This window comes from Protopterus annectens, chromosome 8.part0 (genome assembly GCF_019279795.1).
Source record: "Protopterus annectens isolate FY-2018-M chromosome 8.part0, PAN1.0, whole genome shotgun sequence".
Taxonomy (NCBI): domain Eukaryota; kingdom Metazoa; phylum Chordata; order Ceratodontiformes; family Protopteridae; genus Protopterus; species Protopterus annectens.
In genome coordinates this window covers 1,660,338,363-1,660,357,940 of record NC_056741.1, presented here as the reverse complement: position 1 = coordinate 1,660,357,940, position 19,578 = coordinate 1,660,338,363, and the positions used below count along the sequence as shown (strand labels likewise).

At 37.6% G+C, this 19,578-nt stretch overlaps 1 protein-coding gene across 1 annotated transcript in view; it reads left to right on the top strand.

Moving 5' to 3' along the window:
• Nucleotides 1-19,578, top strand: part of ESAM (endothelial cell adhesion molecule) — an 863,910-nt gene that overhangs the window by 719,131 nt on the left and 125,201 nt on the right. The window contains exon 5 of the mRNA XM_044081182.1: nt 7,528-7,650. Within this exon, the coding sequence (XP_043937117.1) occupies nt 7,528-7,650 (123 nt within the window). The remainder of the gene's footprint in view (nt 1-7,527; nt 7,651-19,578) is intronic.

The window sequence follows — 19,578 nt, the reverse complement described above, 5'->3', positions numbered from 1 at the left end:
TAAAGGAAGGTATAAGAAAGGAGATAAAAGGTCCCAGATGAGGAGCAGGGAAAAAGCCAGAAGGCAGGCAGGAAGTCTTTTAGCAATGGTTTGAAAAGACGAAGGTGTGTGATACACATGATTGCTCTAGGAGTTTTTCTCTACACTATTGGCACCAAAGGGGACAATTTGGAAGATAATATTGGGGTACAGGTCTAATCGCTGGGCAGGCAGATGGGGTATGGATGACTTTATGAGTTAAGGTGAGCCGAGTATAAGATAGGTGGTGTGGAAGCTTGAGACAGTTAAGTGTTTTAAATGCTAAACAGTGGTGGGTCCAGTAAGGTTTGTTGCAGGCGAATCTGGTGACTTTGCTTGGCACTATTCAAGTTTAGAACAAGTGAAGCTTGTAGGTTGGTCATGATAGGACTCCATAAAGGAGAGAGGATAAAGGAGAGAGGATAAGAGGTAAGTGGTATCTAGAGTTAACTTGGCTGAGTCTATATGGAAATGATTTACTCTAGATGGAGTTATTGTTTTTGATAGGCTTTCTTCATGCTGTTTTGGATATGTAAATTTATTTTTTGTTGATTGTCATGCCAATAGTTTTGTATGTGGGGTAACTTCAATCATGGTATAATTCAAGGAAAAAAAAGTTTAAAGTTGCTTTTTTCATGGAAATGACATTTTGGAAAAAATAGAAGTAATTTAGTTTCTTGGGGAGATTTAGTAGCTGATGATTATCCTGTAGCCAACTTTCAACAGATTTAAAGGCTTCTTGATTAATTCTCTGAAGATGTCTGATGTTATCTGAAGTGTGTATTACAGTAGAATCATCAGCACATTGTATGAGGGAAGCTTGCTGAGGAGATTTATATAAATTGTTAGTGTATATTTTAAAGTGTGCAGGGTCAAGAATGGAGCCCTGTGGCGTACAAGTACTGACAGGAAGAAAGAGAAAAACGTGGAAAATCTATTATTAATCAGAACGTAGCACTCTCAGACAGCTCTTCCACATGCTGTATCTCATTCACATAACTCCCTGACCTGTGCATGTATGTCCTCCCCCAGTCTTTTGTTCCTGTGTTGGTTTTAGGTATTCATATAGCATGCCAAAGAAAGCTACTGTATACCCTATTGTTTCTTACTGTTGCCCCTTTTTTTCTGATTTCTCCCACAACAGCTGCATTTGTCAAGTTTGTTTTACCGAGATGGACCATATGTGGATGCTTCATTCCTCTTTTGACTTGTTAATATCCATTTTTGTGAAGTTTGACTGCGTCTGTGAAAAAACATCTTCATAGAACAGGGTCACTTTAGGGGATGCAAAAGGACCAGTGTGGGGGGAGGAGGGTCAGGTTTAAAAATCTATTTTTATTTTCCATTTTGCTCTTTCAGCAACTCTTTACAATCACTATAATTCATTAAATGTAATTTCAACAACTTTGAACAACTTTGCTCTATCAAAACAAAATTGCTTTCTCTAAATTGGTATTGGCCTTTTGTGACCACCTTTGTCATAGTTTGAGTTGTGTTTTTTTTCCTATCCCTCATGGCAGAGCTATAGTTAAGTTGCTTTTACTACCCTACTGCCCTCATTTTTATTTTCTTCCTGCACATGATCTACTGGAGATTCCTCTGAAGTGTCCTTCTCCTTCCTGTTTCTGTCTATGCTGAAGTGTCCTCCTCCTTCCTGTTTATGTCTGTGCTAAAGCAACCTCCTTCCTGGTTCAGTCTGTGCTGAGGCATCCCTCTTCCTGTTTCTGTCTATGCTGAATTGTCCTTCTCCTTCCTGTTTCTGTCTGTGTTGAAGCATACTCCTTCCTGTTTCTGTTTATGCTGGTGTCCTTCTCCTTCCTGTTTCTCTTTATGATGGTGTCCTTCTCCTTCCTGTTTGACTATGCTGAAATGTCCTCCTCCTTCCTGTTTTTGTCTGTGCTGAAGCAACCTCCTTCCTGGTTCAGTCTGTGCTGAGGCGTCCTTCTTCCTGTTTCTGTCTATGCTGAATTGTCCTTCTCCTTCCTGTTTCTGTCTGTATTGAAGCATCCTCCTTCCTGTTTCTGTTTATGCTGGTGTCCTTCTCCTTCCTGTTTCTGTTTATGCTGGTGTCCTTCTCCTTCCTGTTTCTGTTTATGATGGTGTCCTTCTCCTTCCTGTTTGACTATGCTGAAATGTCCTCCTCCTCCTTCCTGTTTTTGTCTGTGCTGGTGTCCTTCTCTTTCCTGTTTGTATCTGGGCTGACGCATCCTCCTTCCTGTTTCTGTCTATGCTGAAGTGTCTTTCTCCTTCCTGTTTCTGTCTGTGCTGAAGTGTCCTTCTCCTTCCTGTTTTTGTCTGTGCTGAAGTGTCCTTCTCCTTCCTGTTTCTGTCTGTGCTGAAGTGTCCTTCTCCCGTTTCTGTCTATGCTGAAGTGTCCTCCTCCTTCCTGTTTGTGTCTGTGCTGAAGTGTCCTTCTCCCGTTTCTGTCTATGCTGAAGTGTCCTCCTCCTTCCTGTTTGTGTCTGTGCTGAAGTGTCCTTCTCCTTCCTGTTTCCTTCTATGCTTCTTGTGTTTCTTGTGATCTTTTTCCTTTCTTCTGAACTATTCCTGCTTTCTTCTCCCTTTGGCTGTTAATACTCTGTTAATCTTATCCTTCTTCCCATTGTTCTGGTCCATTGCCTACAAATTCTTACATCTGTCCCCACTCTGTCTTCTTGTTTCCTGGCCCCTCACCCGTACTCTGCCTTGTCCTATTACCAATCTCCATTTCTGCCACTATTTCCTATAGTTCCACTGATTTCCCTCAAATATCTCTAGTAGCTGCCTGATCTTCTAGAGCTGCGTCTCTCTAGTAATAACAGTGCTCTAACATACTTTCAGTACCCCTTGTGCCATTGAACATGCTGCTGTCCCCATGCCCAAAACAAGTAACACCCTCCCAAGTCTTACTGCATTTCTAATCTTTAATTTTATGGCTTTATTGGTTTGTCCTCCTGCTTGTCCATCTGTCTGCCAGCTGAACAGTTTCTTTGTCCACTTTTCCGTAAACACCATCTCCTCCTTATCTGCCTTACTTGGTGAGTGATAAATAAGATTTCTAGTCTCTGTGGTGTGCAGTTCTTCTGTGCTTGACTTCATCTGTCTGCGCTAGTCACTGTTACCACAAGTGAGGGGTGGGTAATGCTGTAACTTGCTTTGTAGAAGTTGAGATGCACTTCGGAGTTATGTTTTAAGAGGCTTCTTTTTAGCCCTGCTCGTTAAACGTGTCTCCCTTCTCCTTTCTCTGCTATTGCAATCATTTTCCACAACTCATAAGAGCTTCTGTGTTACCCATAACTTTATTTTGCTGTAAACATACAACCATTAGGGAAATGTTTACTGTTCTATGTGGTTGTTCTGTGCATATGTGTCACCTTTTGGTGCACCAGAATGTTTCTTCTGTCCCCTGAGAGCCTTGAAGTATAAAAACTAACATAGCTTGAGGAAGATGTAAGAGAGTTGAGTTATACTGATGGACCAAGATGTTTATGTTGCTAATATTTATTCAGCCTTGATTAATAATGAATTTCACAGAGTTGTAGACTTAGATTTTATCACAAAACATTTTGAAAGCATTGATTTGTTACTGTTGAATTTAGTACAAAATAATCATTTGTCGTTAGAAGAATATATGTTTATGTCTGTTCCCAGCCACAGTCTTGGCAAACTTTTTGTCATACCAAAACTCCACAAGGATACTTCCCATTCCCCTCCTTTAGACACATTATATCTAATAAGAAAACCAAGACTGAAAAAATAGCTGAATACATTGATTCCCTATTGAATCCAGTGGTACAAACCACCCCATTTTACTTAAGGGATTACTGGGCCTTTCTTAATCAACTGTTCCTCCATCTCACTGATTCTGACCACTTACTGGTCAACCTGGACATAGTGTCCCTCTATACCAACACTCCCCATGTAGAGGGTCTGAAACTCACCCGGTTTCCTTTCCAAGCACTCTGCCTTCATGGAGACTAAGATAGATATTATTTGCAGTCTTATCTCAGCAGTCCTCTGTAACAATTTTTTACATTTCAATGGGAAAGTCTATCAAAAAGTCAAAGGAGTCATGATGGGGTCCAAAAGTGTCCCAGCTTATGCAAACCTAGTCCTAAGTGCTTGGGAAATGGACACAATAGTGCATTTTCCTGCCTTCCTTAAAACCAGATTGTATCATCGTTATACTGATGACATCATTTTCATCTGGCAGGGTTTGGAACAAGACCTCAGTTGCTTTATTCAGTCCCTCACAGACAGCATTCCCTTCCTAAGATTTACCTTTTCAGGATTAGGGTCTATTGTCCAATTCTTGGGCACAGAAATCAACCTTAGTGCTGGTTCCTGCACCCTTGAGTCTAATGTTTTCTGAATGAAAACATACAGGAACAACTTCCTGGACTATACCAGCCAGCAGCCCCACTTCATGAAATCCAATATTGGTAGAGGACAGTTTATCATGTTGTCTCACATAGTAAGCAATGATTTTACCTTCCATCAAGAAAGTTCGTCTTTGTGTAACTTATTCCTGCACAGGAAGTACCCCAGGGAGCTCATAGAGCATATTTACTCAGAGGTCAGTCTAGCATGCGCCACCTAGTTTAAGCCCTTATTGAGGTATGACTTTGAAGCCAACAACACTGCAAACTCAGACACAGACCGAACCCTCAGCTCTCTCCTCCTCATTAGCAACGACATGGTCCTCATTAGAAATATTATTACAAAAAACTGGGACACTATCACTAGCAACAGAGATCTTAGTTTCACTCTGGAAAATCACCCCATTTTTTTCTTACAAAAAGACCAGAACTCTCTTCTGCTCCTTTGAACCATTGTTACTAAAAGACATTGAAAATGCGGACAAACCAGTAGGAATGTATACCTGCAGTAGCTGTGTGACTTGCAAATACATTTGCACAGGTAATGATTATGTATTTAAACATGGCAATGAGAAAATTGATTCTGGCAGGTATTTTAATTACCACAGTAGTAATGTAGTTTATGCAGGCATTTGTAGCACATGTGAAAATTTCTGTGTTGACAAAACATGTAGAAAACCATCTGACTACATTAAAGAACATTATGCAATGGTCAGACACAAAGATCAAAAGAATGCCCTTGGTAAACACAGCATGATTTGTAGGAACTTGCAGGACTTCAAAATCATTGTGCTGGAAGAAGTTGATGTTTTGTGTGGGGACTGTGACACTCTTCTCAAGGTACGGGAACTTAAGTGGCAGTTGCTACTCAATGTTGAATTCCTCCCACCCTCCCAGGCATTAATGAAGATTTAAACATTAAAAGCATAGTATGCTCTTTCAGCGATCCCCACACCCCTGAACCACTCTCATATTTCTCCATTGGCTACTATACTGTAATCTTTTGAATTTTCAAAATGCTGTATCCTCATAGGTCGTGCTTCTCTTTTTATTCCCGATACCACACTGATGTTATTTATTGATTTGTTCCTTTCTGATAAAGTTTTTGTCAAAGAATGAAAGTGCTCAATACTGGTTTGGCTCAGTTTTCTGCTTCCAGGTCCAAGAATTTATTTGTTACTTAGTTGTTTTCTTCTTCATGGTTCTTTAGCTCAAGAAGCCGAAATATTCATTCAGTCTTCAGAATGTAGGCTCAACTCTTTGTGCTGAAATGGCTTATAATTTGTTGAGAAAGTTTTCAAAGAAAGACAAACTAAGGAAGGATATGGGGTTTTCAAAATTTCAACTCAAAAACAAGAAACTGAACATTACTTCCTGTTTGATTCAAGTGCATTTACAACTTAAAGCAAATCAGTAGTGATTTGCTTCCTGCCTGAGTGCATTACTAATGCTGTGCTCCTGACCTTCGTCCAGAAAAGAGTCCACTTGGATTATTGCTCTACACTGGTAAACAAATGCAAATACAAACAGAAACAATGGAAGAAAGAAATTAAGAAGGAAATAAAGGAAGAAAATCATGGTTGTATGTATACCATGTAAATATTTATGCAGTTAGCTAGCAGAATGCAAGTCTACCTCTGATAGAAGGATAACAGGATAAATCCTCACCTGCCTTTCTCATATCACTGCCTATGATAAGATCTTGGCTGGATAAAGTGAAACAGGTGCCCTACCAGTTGGGGGGGGGGGGCTATAATCTTAAACACAGTGGCTAGTCTAGGGCTATGTGTGCTTCTCACACTCTTTTTCAGTCTTTTATTTAAATAATTATTTTGTTGGTCACAAGACAAAGGGAAGCAATGGGCTCATGGCAAGGTATTCTGACTAGCCAAATGTTGAATGGATTCAGTCTATGTATGAAGAATAAATAAGGGCTACCATTTAATTTAAAAAGTACAGTTTTCTTGCATTTGGTAAAACTCTCTTGTATTTTGCTTACAGTATAGCTAGTACCAGGCTGCAGACAGGTATGACAGTCAGACATCTTCACATCTTGTTGACAACTCCTTCTTTAACCATTGTCAGGAAATCCTATTTAGCACAAGTGATATCTAAATGTATATCAGTTTAGGTAAAAAGTAATTAATACACCTTTGTATTTTACTAATTAGATTACTTATAAAGTACAGGACCCCTTTCCATATGTACCTGTTTAGACATTTAATACAATTAGAAAGGCTCCAGAAGTTTGTAAATAAAAAGATCACTGATTTAAAATCTCTTGGCTACCAAGGCAAGTCTGAAGCCTGATCTATATACTCATTTTTTTCTAATAGACTCTTACATGAAGATCTGTATATTGCATTTCATGCTAGTAAAGACTCAGCTATTCTTGATCTCTTGTATTTTTGGAAGACAAAAAACTCCGCAAACACTGGAAATAAAGATTTGAATCTGCAGCAACATATAAATAAAAGATGCTGGAGGAAAAGAATTGTTACCCATCATTTACCGCGTCTCTGGAATAAATTGTAATTGTATGTTCAACAGACACACTGACACATCTTTCAAGGCAAATTTTGACAACTGGATTGACATCTGGAAATTCATCCCAGATCTGACTTGCTTTGCCATTCCAGAAGTAGGAGGTAAATCATGATAGTGTGTATCAACAAGGACAATGGTGTCATAATTTCCACAACTTTTAATGCCTTTGATCCTATGATCATAAGATGAATACTTTTTTTTTCAATGAGGACTGAGCTTAAGAGAGGAGTGCAAATACCTGTGTCCTTCTTTAGTTTTAAGTAAATGGAAAAGGCAGATGGCACATATTAAGGTGTCCAGGGGTGTGAGCATAATATTCATGTGCATAATGTGGTAATGTATTCAGAGTATTCAGAGGTCTTAATTTACATGTGCTCTGAGGTCTTCATTTACATGTGCTCTGAGGTCTTAATTTACATGCTGTTCTTGACAGTTCTACAGTGGTATGATCATTAAGTCAGTAGCTGCAGCATGCATTTACTTAGCTGTCCTTTTATAAACTACATTTTAAATGCCAATTCTTTTAGTAGCTTTGTTAATGTTAAAATGCATCTTCTTTGTTTTCACTTTTCATTACATTTTTTGCACTGTCACTTTTTTTCAGATTCTGAGAAAGGAACATTAACTTTGCTGAATGTCACAACTGCAAATTCGGGGAAGTATATATGCACAGCTATGAACAGAGCTGGAAATGCTACCTGCTTTGCGAACCTAGAGGTTACAGAAGGTAAGTGTCAATACATAAATTAAAGCAATACTTCAGTACATGACTTGTGTCCATTAGGTATCATTTAGCACGATACAGCTGTACTCTAACTCTAGAAGTATTATCATTAGTAATACTTCAGTACATGACTTGTGTCCATTAGGTATCATTTAGCACGATACAGCTGTACTCTAACTCTAGAAGTATTATCATTAGTAATACTTCAGTACATGACTTGTGTCCATTAGGTATCATTTAGCACGATACAGCTGTACTCTAACTCTAGAAGTATTATCATTAGTAATACTTCAGTACATGACTTGTGTCCATTAGGTATCATTTAGCACGATACAGGTGTACTCTAACTCTAGAAGTATTATCATTAGTAATACTTCAGTACATGACTTGTGTCCATTAGGTATCATTTAGCACGATACAGCTGTACTCAAACTCTAGAAGTATTATCATTAGTAATACTTCAGTACATGACTCGTGTCCATTAGGTATCATTTAGCACGATACAGGTGTACTCTAACTCTAGAAGTATTATCATTAGTAATACTTCAGTCCATGACTTGTGTCCATTAGGTATCATTTAGCACGATACAGCTGTACTCTAACTCTAGAAGTATTATCATTAGTAATACTTCAGTCCATGACTTGTGTCCATTAGGTATCATTTAGCACGATACAGCTGTACTCTAACTCTAGAAGTATTATCATTAGTGTGACACTCAAAACATGTTGGCAGGGGCATGCAATGAACATTGTCTTGATGCTTTAAGAAAGTAACTGCCACATTAATCATGTCTTTCTCACATATTTTCACAATTTCCAGAGTTACTGCTGACATGCATTCTAACGAATGAATGAGAAATTCCTTTGTAAGCCATGTGTGAGTAACAAGATCCTTGTCTATGAACTGCAGAATTTACAAGCAGCAAAGAGATTCACTGCACAGAATGCATATGCTTATGAACCAGGGGGTCTGAAACTAGCTTTCAAGCCCACCGCAAGTTAAATCTGAAAAGTTTAGAAACTAAAGCAGCATAGATAGTGAAATTCTGCACCTTTATATATTAAATATTTTTGAAATGTAATTTCAGCCCCTGGATTCATAAACCCAATGCACAGTTACAAACATGTGTTCTGTGTACTGTGCTTGGTACAGCGGTTGCCAGTAGTACAGTGCATAGACGTGGATTGTGGTACTGACAGGTAGCATGCTACAGGAATGTCACTTTTATAAATGGAACATAGAACTCTAGTGCTGGATACATTCCTGATTGCTGTATTGTACTGAAGTGCAACATACGACGACAGTAGTGAATAGCTGTTATTTGTGCACTGTATGAAACTGTTGTTGCCTGCTGTGCTGTGCTCTGCCATCACACATCTGATCGTGATTCATAAAGAATAATCATTCTTCATGCATGATGGTGGAGCTAGGGTCATTAAGGATATCATACTGGCAGCATTCCCATTGGCAGGAACTCTGCGGCTTCACTGCATAGAAGATGAGGAAGGGAATGACTCTGGTAACATGATTTTCTGTGTCAGTGAGAGCTCCATTACCAGTAGGGTTTTTCCTACTCTGGCTGAACAACATATCGGTAGATAAAGCGGTGGGGGGGTGTGTGTAGCACATTGCTACACCACCCGCACATATTCACTTAAACCATATAAGTTACTCTATTGGAACCAGACCGTATACAGTTGGTGTAGTGTTCATGGATTCTATATGATCCTGGGGTGGGGGTGGGGCACCATTCATATGTTTAATACTGTGGATACAGATTAGTAGAAGGCTGTGTAAGGGTCTTACTCCAATAATGTACTAATTTGTTCTACTCATATAAGGCTTTGATATGCTATTCTATCGTATACCAGGCATACTTTATGGCACACAATGTTTGAGAACACCCGTTGAGTTTAACACATTGATATTGTTGTTCAGAGCTAAACGGTATGTAACAATTCTGTAGCATTTTGTATTTTACCCAGATGACTTACACTGTCTGAACAACCCTGTAACTTTTCCTGCCTGACCACAGATGACACCGGACAAAGAACTAATGAAAGCAGGACACAAGTGGATTTCTTTCAGGCTGTAATGGGCTGCTTCCTGCAAGATATTTGTTATATTATCCATTAATAAGTCAGTCATAAATAAAGACAATTTAAAACAGAATTGTGTATTTAAAGGTGCAGACTGAAGTATTTAAGGGGTACATGTGATCCTTGGGCATATCAGTATAGAGTACGTCAGTTAGTGCTACAGTACTTAAATCATGGCTTGAAGATGAGAGTATAATGCTAAGATGTAGCTTAACACAGCAAGAAAAATGAATAACGGTAATCCCTTGTGTTTACAGGTCATTAAGGACACTGTCATGAATGCTTATTTCTGCACTAAATGTATGTGTAATTGTGACAGAATTCTGACAAACCACTATGATCAAATTATAATGAAAAAGAATGGAGCAGTAACAGCCAAATGCACAGCTATTTTATTTATCCTTTGTTGATTGGGTTAGTCCCTCTAGGCTAGCGGCTCTATAAAATGTTCATTTAAAAAAGGAGAAATGTAACTGCTTAAGAATATAAATTAATTACATAAAACCAAGAGAAGAAAAGAAAAATACTGAATAAACTTCTGACTGAGAGCAATAATATATTAGGGAATGAACATTTGGTTCTCTGTCTCTGAATGTGTTGTGTCTTGATTCTGTATTCCAGTAATATTGTCCACAATCAAGTGTAAGGCCAAACTCTCATTCATTTAATTGTTCTGTTTCTTTGTACTTGGATAAGGGTAATGAAAATGTATTGTATATTGAGTTGAGAAAATCAAGTCCAGAAAGTAACTAGAAAGTAGAAACCATGGATGCAATTGGTAGGATACAATGGGCTCACAATCAAGGGTAAGTAACAGAACTTAGCAAGGTTGCTGTACTGAAAACACACAATGTTTTGAAGAAAGTTCTATGTAGGAGATAAAGCTTGTTCTAGCTGGTATACAGTATTATTTTATTTTATTTATTTAATTATCTATCCATTATTTGTTGACTGGGTTAGTCCCTCTAGGCTAGTAGCCACTTTTCAGAGGAGATCTGAAGTGATATTTATTCTACCAGGGGAAATTTGACCAGGGGCATTAAGGAACTTCCTCTACTCTTTTTGATAGGTTCAGTGGGATCTTTCACATCCACTGAGCTACCACCAACTCAAGCAGATGGAACCTCAGCTTAACATCTCATTTGTTTCTATTTTTGGGTGAACATAGGGAATATGCAGCAATTTTTGGTGTGTAGCTCTGAAGTCTCCACTTGTTCTATGCCAAAATAAAAGGTTGAATAGATGAGAACACTGGTCAGTATATAAAAGCATTAAAACAAACCTAAGTTTGTCATGTAATGTTTGTAATTCATCTACTTCACTTCTTATTATCAGCATTGGTGACTGCAGGAGGAAAGCATAGGAGTAAAACCTCCCAATCGTATTACATGTACAAGTGAGTTTGTTGGGTTGATAGTTGTAGTTGGACAGATTACCTGTTACTATGATGAAATGAGTTCCCTTCAGAATCTCGAACACCTGAAAACCCGAATGTCATATGGTTGAGACCATATGATCATGATCGAGTTTTTAGAAGCTTGAAATTCTGAACGGAAATCTGCATACAGCTCAGAATGGGAGATTTCCCTTTTCCTCGCTGTAGTGCGATCTTAGAGTTGGTATATTTATGTAGCGAGGCTGTGGGGGGTCCAGGGGGCTTGTGCCCCCTGCAGAAACATTTTTTTTTTGTTTTTTGTTTTTTGGATTGATTTCAGGGTTTCGAGCTTCTAAAAACTCGATCATATGGTCTCGACCATATGACATTCGGGTTTTCAGCCGTCGAGATTCTGAAGTGAATCCGGTGAAATACGGTAGTTTATTTGGTAGGTGAGCTTGTGCAAGAGCTATTCTTGAAATGGTCAATAAAAAACATTTTATTCTTTGAAGATTACGTAGTCTGTAATTTGTTTAATTTAGTATGCATATATGCTTCTTGAAGGAGAATTTATTATCTAAGAGGACCCCCCCCCCCCGTATCTCATGCTGTCATTTTGTTCTATGGGTCTAATGCCTCTTTTGACATGTATACAATGTGTGCCTGATGAAAAAATTGAGTAAGATGATTGCTTGACAAAATAAATTGCCTTTGTTTTCTTTTCATTTATCATAAATCCTTTACTGGTTAGCCAGGGCTTAAATGAGTTAAAACTTAACTGCTGTTCAGTTATTAATTTATTGTGAAGCTCTGACTCTTCATATGTCATAAGCTGAATGTGGTCAGGTTGCAGATACATTTTATTGGTATGTATTGAGAATAACAGTGAAACAACGATAGATCCATAGGGAACTCCTGTGTGAGACTGGTATGCTTTTATATAGTGAATTTTGCTTGTCATGGTTTGTGTTCTTCGTGTGTAACTGGGGAATCTGCTCAGAGAATTAGAAGGTACATCCTTTTGTCAACAATTATATGTATTCAGTTTTGCTGATGGACAGAACCCTTAGAAGAAGTCTTGCAATAACTAATATGAAGATAGGTGAAGGGACTTTTGTTTCTCCATAAGCTGTATGCAGGCAGTTGGCTATTTAAGCCATTTGGAGGAATACCATAAATTATAATATTTTCTTGTGTTCTGGTTTGTATCCTGTCCACTATATTCCCTTTGTTCTTTCTATGAGTCTTAGTGGCTAATAAAATTAAGTGAGTGAAGTTCATAGAGTAGACTCGTTGGAGGTGTTATACTGGTAAATGGATGCCAGTGAATGTTAAAATAACCTAGGATTAATAGCTCATTAGCCATCTGTTCAACAGACCAGATGACTGGAGTAGGCATTAACTGAGAGGATAAATTTGGTTTAATGTAATGCAACCCCTCATTGCTGAATTTCTTTACACAACCCTGTACAGATACTACTGAGGCTTGTCCATCTGGAATACATGACACTTTATTCTCTATTTATGTGGATCTTATACTGTCATACACAATAGCATAATATAGCAATAACCCACACCTGGGTGTTGGTAATGCTGGATTTACCCACGGTTGGCGTGGTTTGGTCACGGAGGCGCCCGAGGACCAAACAAAGCCAACCGTGGGTAAATCCAGCATTACCCACACCCAGAAGTGGGTTATTGCTATTATACAATGACATTATTTAAGAAAAAAAAAATAATTAATTTTCTTAAATAATGGCATTGTATAATGCCTCCTTGCTGCCCTTCCGCAGCTGTCTGGTATTCTGCGGCAGTTCTGATGTACTGTGCATGCGTATGCCTACGCAATACATCAGAGCTGTGGGAAAAAGCAACAGAGAAAGCAAGATCTCTGTTGCTTTTTACTGTTTTGCTATGTTAAATGGGTTTAACATAGCGAGACAGCTTTAAAATAAGCAACGGAGAATCTCCGTTGCTTATTTTAAAGCTGTCTCGCTATGTTAAACCCATTTAACATAGCGAGACAGTTTTGAAAAAAAAAACAATAGAGAAAGCAAGATCTCTGTTGCTTTTTACACACTGTGTCGCTATGTTAAAGGTGTTTAACATAGCGAGACAGCTTTAAAAAAAGCAACGGAGATCTCCATTGCTTTTTTTAAATCTGTCTCGCTATGTTAAACTCCTTTAACATAACGAGACAGTGTTTTAAAAAATGACTTATACTAATGGAAAAAGTCCGTGAGACCAGACCTTTTTCCATTAGTATAAGTCGATTTACAATGTGCACGCTGACCAATCAGCATGCACGTTTTGGAATATTAATGGGAGGTCATGGTATAATAATGCAATAACTTATGTGCTTTTAGATGTGTGTTATTTTTCATAATTCATGCACCTATGCATCCTGAATTTCGAGTTTGATAATTAAAGTCTTAAGGCTTGTTTCAGGTGCAGCTAGCACATATGATTTGATGATTGACTGACTTGCTTGGAATACTTCACTGCAGACAATGCTGGTGTTAAGATGTATTTTCTTCATGTTTTTTTGGATGGGGATGGGGAGGATGGGTTTTTCCTGTGAATTTTTGTTGTTGGAGATTTATGGTCCAATGTGAGCTTCTGTGTCAACAGAATGTAAAAGATGGATCATTTGAGTAAAAAATCCTTAAAAATCTTTTGCAGATCATAAGATTGTACGACAATAGGTGCAGAGATCTGTATTTTTGATTTTTAAGGCATTGTAGACAATGAATCATTTCCTTTTAGTGTGACAATAAATTAATTGAAATAGTTTTACTGTATTCCTAAATGGACTTTGTGTATGTGACTGGAGGGCAGTAGTTCCTTATTCTAGGAGGTAGTACATTTGCCAGATCCCTATTCAAATGTTGGCACTGGTAACACTGAGCGCCAACATGCAGAAAAAAAGAGTGAAAATACAGAAGAGTGACTATTGAACATCGCTCTTCTCCCAACATTATATGTGCTAACTCTGAGACCACCACACCTTGGAGAAAAGGGAATATCCCAAAAAACAAACATTCAGTCTCAGCATTACAGCACTCGCTAAAGCAGGCATTGACATTCCAAATGGTTGCAACATTTCCCATTTTTCCTGATATGCACAATTACATTAAATGCTAAAATGGGTAGCAGAATCTAGGTCACTTATGTGGGATTTTTTTCTTTACTGCAGAGAGGAAATGAACAACGCAAGAAATACACGTTTAAGAAGATAGCGATGCATTGTAACATGAGTGTGATGATGATGAGTATGATTGGCATGCTGAAGCCTAATTGTAATGACTGGCATACATATACATACATATATGTGTATATATACACATGCACACACCACATACACACACAAGTATATAGCTGCCTGACATTCGACTGACAGCAGTTTTAATGAATGAATTGCTGAATGATTTAATGAAAAGGAGTTTTCTTTTTTCTCTACTGCTGTGCAAACTTATAGAAGCTATATTTAAGTTCAGGTGGTGTAGGGAATATCACTACATGTTGAGGTTGCAGCCCCCTGCAAAAAAATATTATCCCTGATATTTGGCAAAAGTCATTTGGCTCCTTTTCTTTTGATCGTTCACCACTCAATAAAAGTGCTGTCAACTGACTGACATGTATTTGACACACATGCACAGACACACGCATACGCGTGCACACACACACACACACACACACACACACACACATATATATATATATATATATAGATATGTATATATATATATATACATATATATACGTAGCTGTGTGTGAGACTTGCCATTAGTTTTATATTGGAAAAACTGGCCGCAAATTCTCTGACTGGGTGAAAGAGCATTATGGTGCTATTAGAGCTAAAGACTGCAGAAATGGTTTAGCAAGACATGCTTTATCCTGCACTAATTTCTCTAAATTCAGTTTTATTATCTTGGAGCAGGTTGAGTTATTTTTCGAAGACTATAGCACCTTATTAGAAGTGAAAGAACTGAAATGGCAATTACAAATGGGAGTGGACTATGCATCAGACCTAACGACAATTTGAACTTGAAGTGTGTTTTGCGATGGCAAGACTGTTTCCATTTTCTATTGTTATTTTTCTTTAGAATTGTTGGAATTTATACATATCATTTTATTTATTTTTATTTATTTATTTTATTTTACATTTGTTGACCGGGTCTAACTGGATATATGTCCATTTTCAGTATAAGCCCGAGGTGAAAAGCTCTAAGAAAAAATATTATACACAGAGTAAAAAAAAAAAAAAAAAAACTGAAAAATACAATTACATAAGTGTGTAACCGAGTAACATATGTTGTAGCAGCAGTTATAAGGTTACACATAGGAAGACATTTTATTATTGGACATTTGTATCACAAGAAAACATTTTATGTAGATGAATTTACACAGCACAGTAAGGGGGTAAAAAAAAATTGTTCCAACAAAGCTAGTAGAGGAGAGAAAAGTATCAGAAAAAAAAATGTTTTTAGTTGAGAAGCATTAAGACAGGGGGAGAATAGTATCAGTCAGGATAGTGGAGAATAGGCTATTTGAAAGTAATGAAGGCCAATTAAGTTGGTGAACAGTTAGGGATAACAAAAGGAGCCAAAAACTGTTAATTGATAATGAGAAATAACAAAAGGAGCCAAAATTGTTAACTGATAATGAGAAATGGAGTGGGCTATTGGTTGATGAGGGTTAGACCGCTATATTAAATGGGTTTACCATAGCGAGACAGCTTTAAAATAAGCAACGGAGATCTCCATTGCTTATTTTAAAGCTGTCTTGCTATGTTAAACCCATTTAACATAGCGAGACAGGTTTTAAAAAAAAAGCAATGGAGAAAGCAAGATCTCCGTTGCTTTTTACACACTGTGTCGCTATGTTAAAGGCGTTTAACATAGTGACACACTAACCCACGCACGTTCAAGCTTGCACGGCCCAACAGCAGAACAGGAACAAACAAGAGCCAGCAACCGGTTCCCAAAAGCTTTAATGAAGCAAAAATAGTGTCGAAGACACTAACACTCTCCAAACAGAAAAAAACCTCAAACTAGTTTCGGTGTAATACCTTCTTCAGTGAGGAAAAAAAACATGATAATTCCTTAAGACATGCTCCTTATATATACATAAATAATTAGCCAATGACCAAATGGCTAACAATCAATTAGAAAGCCAAATTTAAAGACATGCATCACCCTAAAACCTGACTAATAAGTAGAAATACATAAATGCACAAACTGTGCATGAATAATACAGTTTAAACAAAAATATAATGTCAGTAACAATAATGTATTGACAAGATGTGGTATATAATAGCTTATAAGTGTATAATATATTAATATATTATAAATGGTCATTCAAACCTGGTGAAAAAAGGGCTCCCAGGTGAATGATCCAATATTTCTCTTTCATACTTAAAACACTCTGCCAACCAGTCTGATTGGACCTATTGCCCTGTACTTTATCAATGACACAAAATATGAATTTGGCAGATGGATGCTTAACAGTATGTTGATATAATGCATTGCTGATTTTGTGAGTCCGAATGTCACTACGATGTTCTCCTATTCTAGTTCTGAGGGACCGTGAGGTTTTACCAACATAAAAAGCCTGACACTGACATATAGCTAAATAAATCACCCAACATGTTGGACAATTGGCAAATATACGTATATCAAATATCTTACTAGTATTGGCACTGGAAAATTCCTTAGTTTTGTTAATACTTGTACAGGAGGTGCAATGACCACACGGGAAAGTCCCCAACAACTCATCACCAGTAAGGGTAAGTTGTCTGTATGTTGCACCTCCACTGTCCTGATGTTTGTAATGAGAAAATAACATACCCAAAGTTTTGCCCCTCCTGTAAGAAATGGAACATTGGTCGGTCAAAATATGACGAAGATGTTCATTGGCCAAAAGTATATTCCAATTATTGTTCAACACACTTCTAATCAATTGGTGATTCTTCCCAAATGTAGTAATAAATCGAATGGTATCACCTTTAACAGTGTCCTTAATCTGATATTTTAAAAGATCTGATCTAGACTGCTGGTCTGTCCACACCCTGGCACTAGATATGTCCCTGATGGAGTAACCTCTATCAAGAAATCTATGATTTAAATCCTTTATGGCATCCTCATGATCCTGAGGAGATGAATGGGTAAATCCAGCATTACCCACACCCAGAAGTGGGTTATTGCTATTATACAATGACATTATTTAAGAAAAAAAGTAAATAATTTTCTTAAATAATGGCATTGTATAATGCCTCCTTGCTGCCCTTCCGCAGCTGTCTGGTATTCTGCGGCAGTTCTGATGTACTGCGCATGCGTATGCCTACGCAATACATCAGAGCTGTGGGAAAAAGCAACGGAGAAAGCAAGATCTCCATTGCTTTTTACTGTTTTGCTATGTTAAATGGGTTTAACATAGCGAGACAGCTTTAAAATAAGCAACAGAGAATCTCCGCTTAAGCTGTCTCGCCGTTAAACCCATTTAACATAGCAAGACAGTTTTGAAAAAAGCAATGGAGAAAGCAAGATCTCCGTTGCTTTTTACAAACTGTTTCGCTATATTAAATGGGTTTAACATAGCGAGACAGCTTTAAAATAAGCAACGGAGATCTCCATTGCTTATTTTAAAGCTGTCTTGCTATGTTAAACCCATTTAACATAGCGAGACAGGTTTTAAAAAAAAAGCAGTGGAGAAAGCAAGATCTCCGTTGCTTTTTACACACTGTGTCGCTATGTTAAAGGCGTTTAACATAGTGAGACAGCTTTAAAAAAAGCAACGGAGATCTCCGTTGCTTTTTTTAAACCTGTCTCGCTATGTTAAACTCCTTTAACCTAACGAGACAGTGTTTTAAAAAATGACTTATACTAATGGAAAAAGTCCGGGAGACCAGACCTTTTTCCATTAGTATAAGTCGATTTACAATGTGCACGCTGACCAATCAGCATGCACGTTTTGGAATATTAATGGGAGGTCATGGTATAATAATGCAATAACTTACGTGCTTTTAGATGTGTGTTATTTTTCATAATTCATGCACCTATGCATCCTGAATTTCGAGTTTGATAATTAAAGTCTTAAGGCTTGTTTCAGGTGCAGCTAGTACATATGATTTGATGATTGACTGACTTGCTTGGAATACTTCACTGCAGACAATGCTGGTGTTAAGATGTATTTTCTTCATGTTTTTTTGGATGGGGATGGGGAGGATGGGTTTTGTAGCGTTTCCTGTGAATTTTTGTTGTTGGAGATTTATGGTCCAATGTGAGCTTCTGTGTCAGCAGAATGTAAAAGATGGATCATTTGAGTAAAAAATCCTTAAAAATCTTTTGCAGATCATAAGATTGTACGACAATAGGTGCAGAGATCTGTATTTTTGATTTTTAAGGCATTGTAGACAATGAATCATTTCCTTTTAGTGTGACAATATATTCATTGAAATAGTTTTACTGTATTCCTAAATGGACTTTATGTATGTGACTGGAGGGCAGTAGTTCCTTATTCTAGGAGGTAGTACATTTGCCAGATCCCTATTCAAATGTTGGCACTGGTAACACTGAGCGCCAACATGCAGAAAAAAAAGAGTGAAAATACAGAAGAGTGACTATTGAACATCGCTCTTCTCCCAACATTATATGTACTAACTCTGAGACCACCACACCTTGGAGAAAAGGGAATATCCCAAAAAACAAACATTCAGTCTCAGCATTACAGCACTCGCTAAAGCAGGCATTGACATTCCAAATGGTTGCAACATTTCCCATTTTTCCTGATATGCACAATTACATTAAATGCTAAAATGGGTAGCAGAATCTAGGTCACTTATGTGGGATTTTTTTCTTTACTGCAGAGAGGAAATGAACAACGCAAGAAATACACGTTTAAGAAGATAGCGATGCATTGTAACACGAGTGTGATGATGAGTATGATTGGCATGCTGAAGCCTAATTGTAATGACTGGCATACATATACATACATATATGTGTATATATACACATGCACACACCACATACACACACAAGTATATAGCTGCCTGACATTCGACTGACAGCAGTTTTAATGAATGAATTGCTGAATGATTTAATGAAAAGGAGTTTTCTTTTTTCTCTACTGCTGTGCAAACTTATAGAAGCTATATTTAAGTTCAGGTGGTGTAGGGAATATCACTACATGTTGAGGTTGCAGCCCCCTGCAAAAAAGTAATATCCCTGATATTTGGCAAAAGTCATTTGGCTCCTTTTCTTTTGATCATTCACCACTCAATAAAAGTGCTGTCAACTGACTGACATGTATTTGACACACATGCACAGACACACGCATACGTGTGCACACACACACACACACACACACACACACACACACACATATATGTATATATATATATATATATATATATATATATATATATATATACGTAGCTGTATGTGAGATTTGCCATT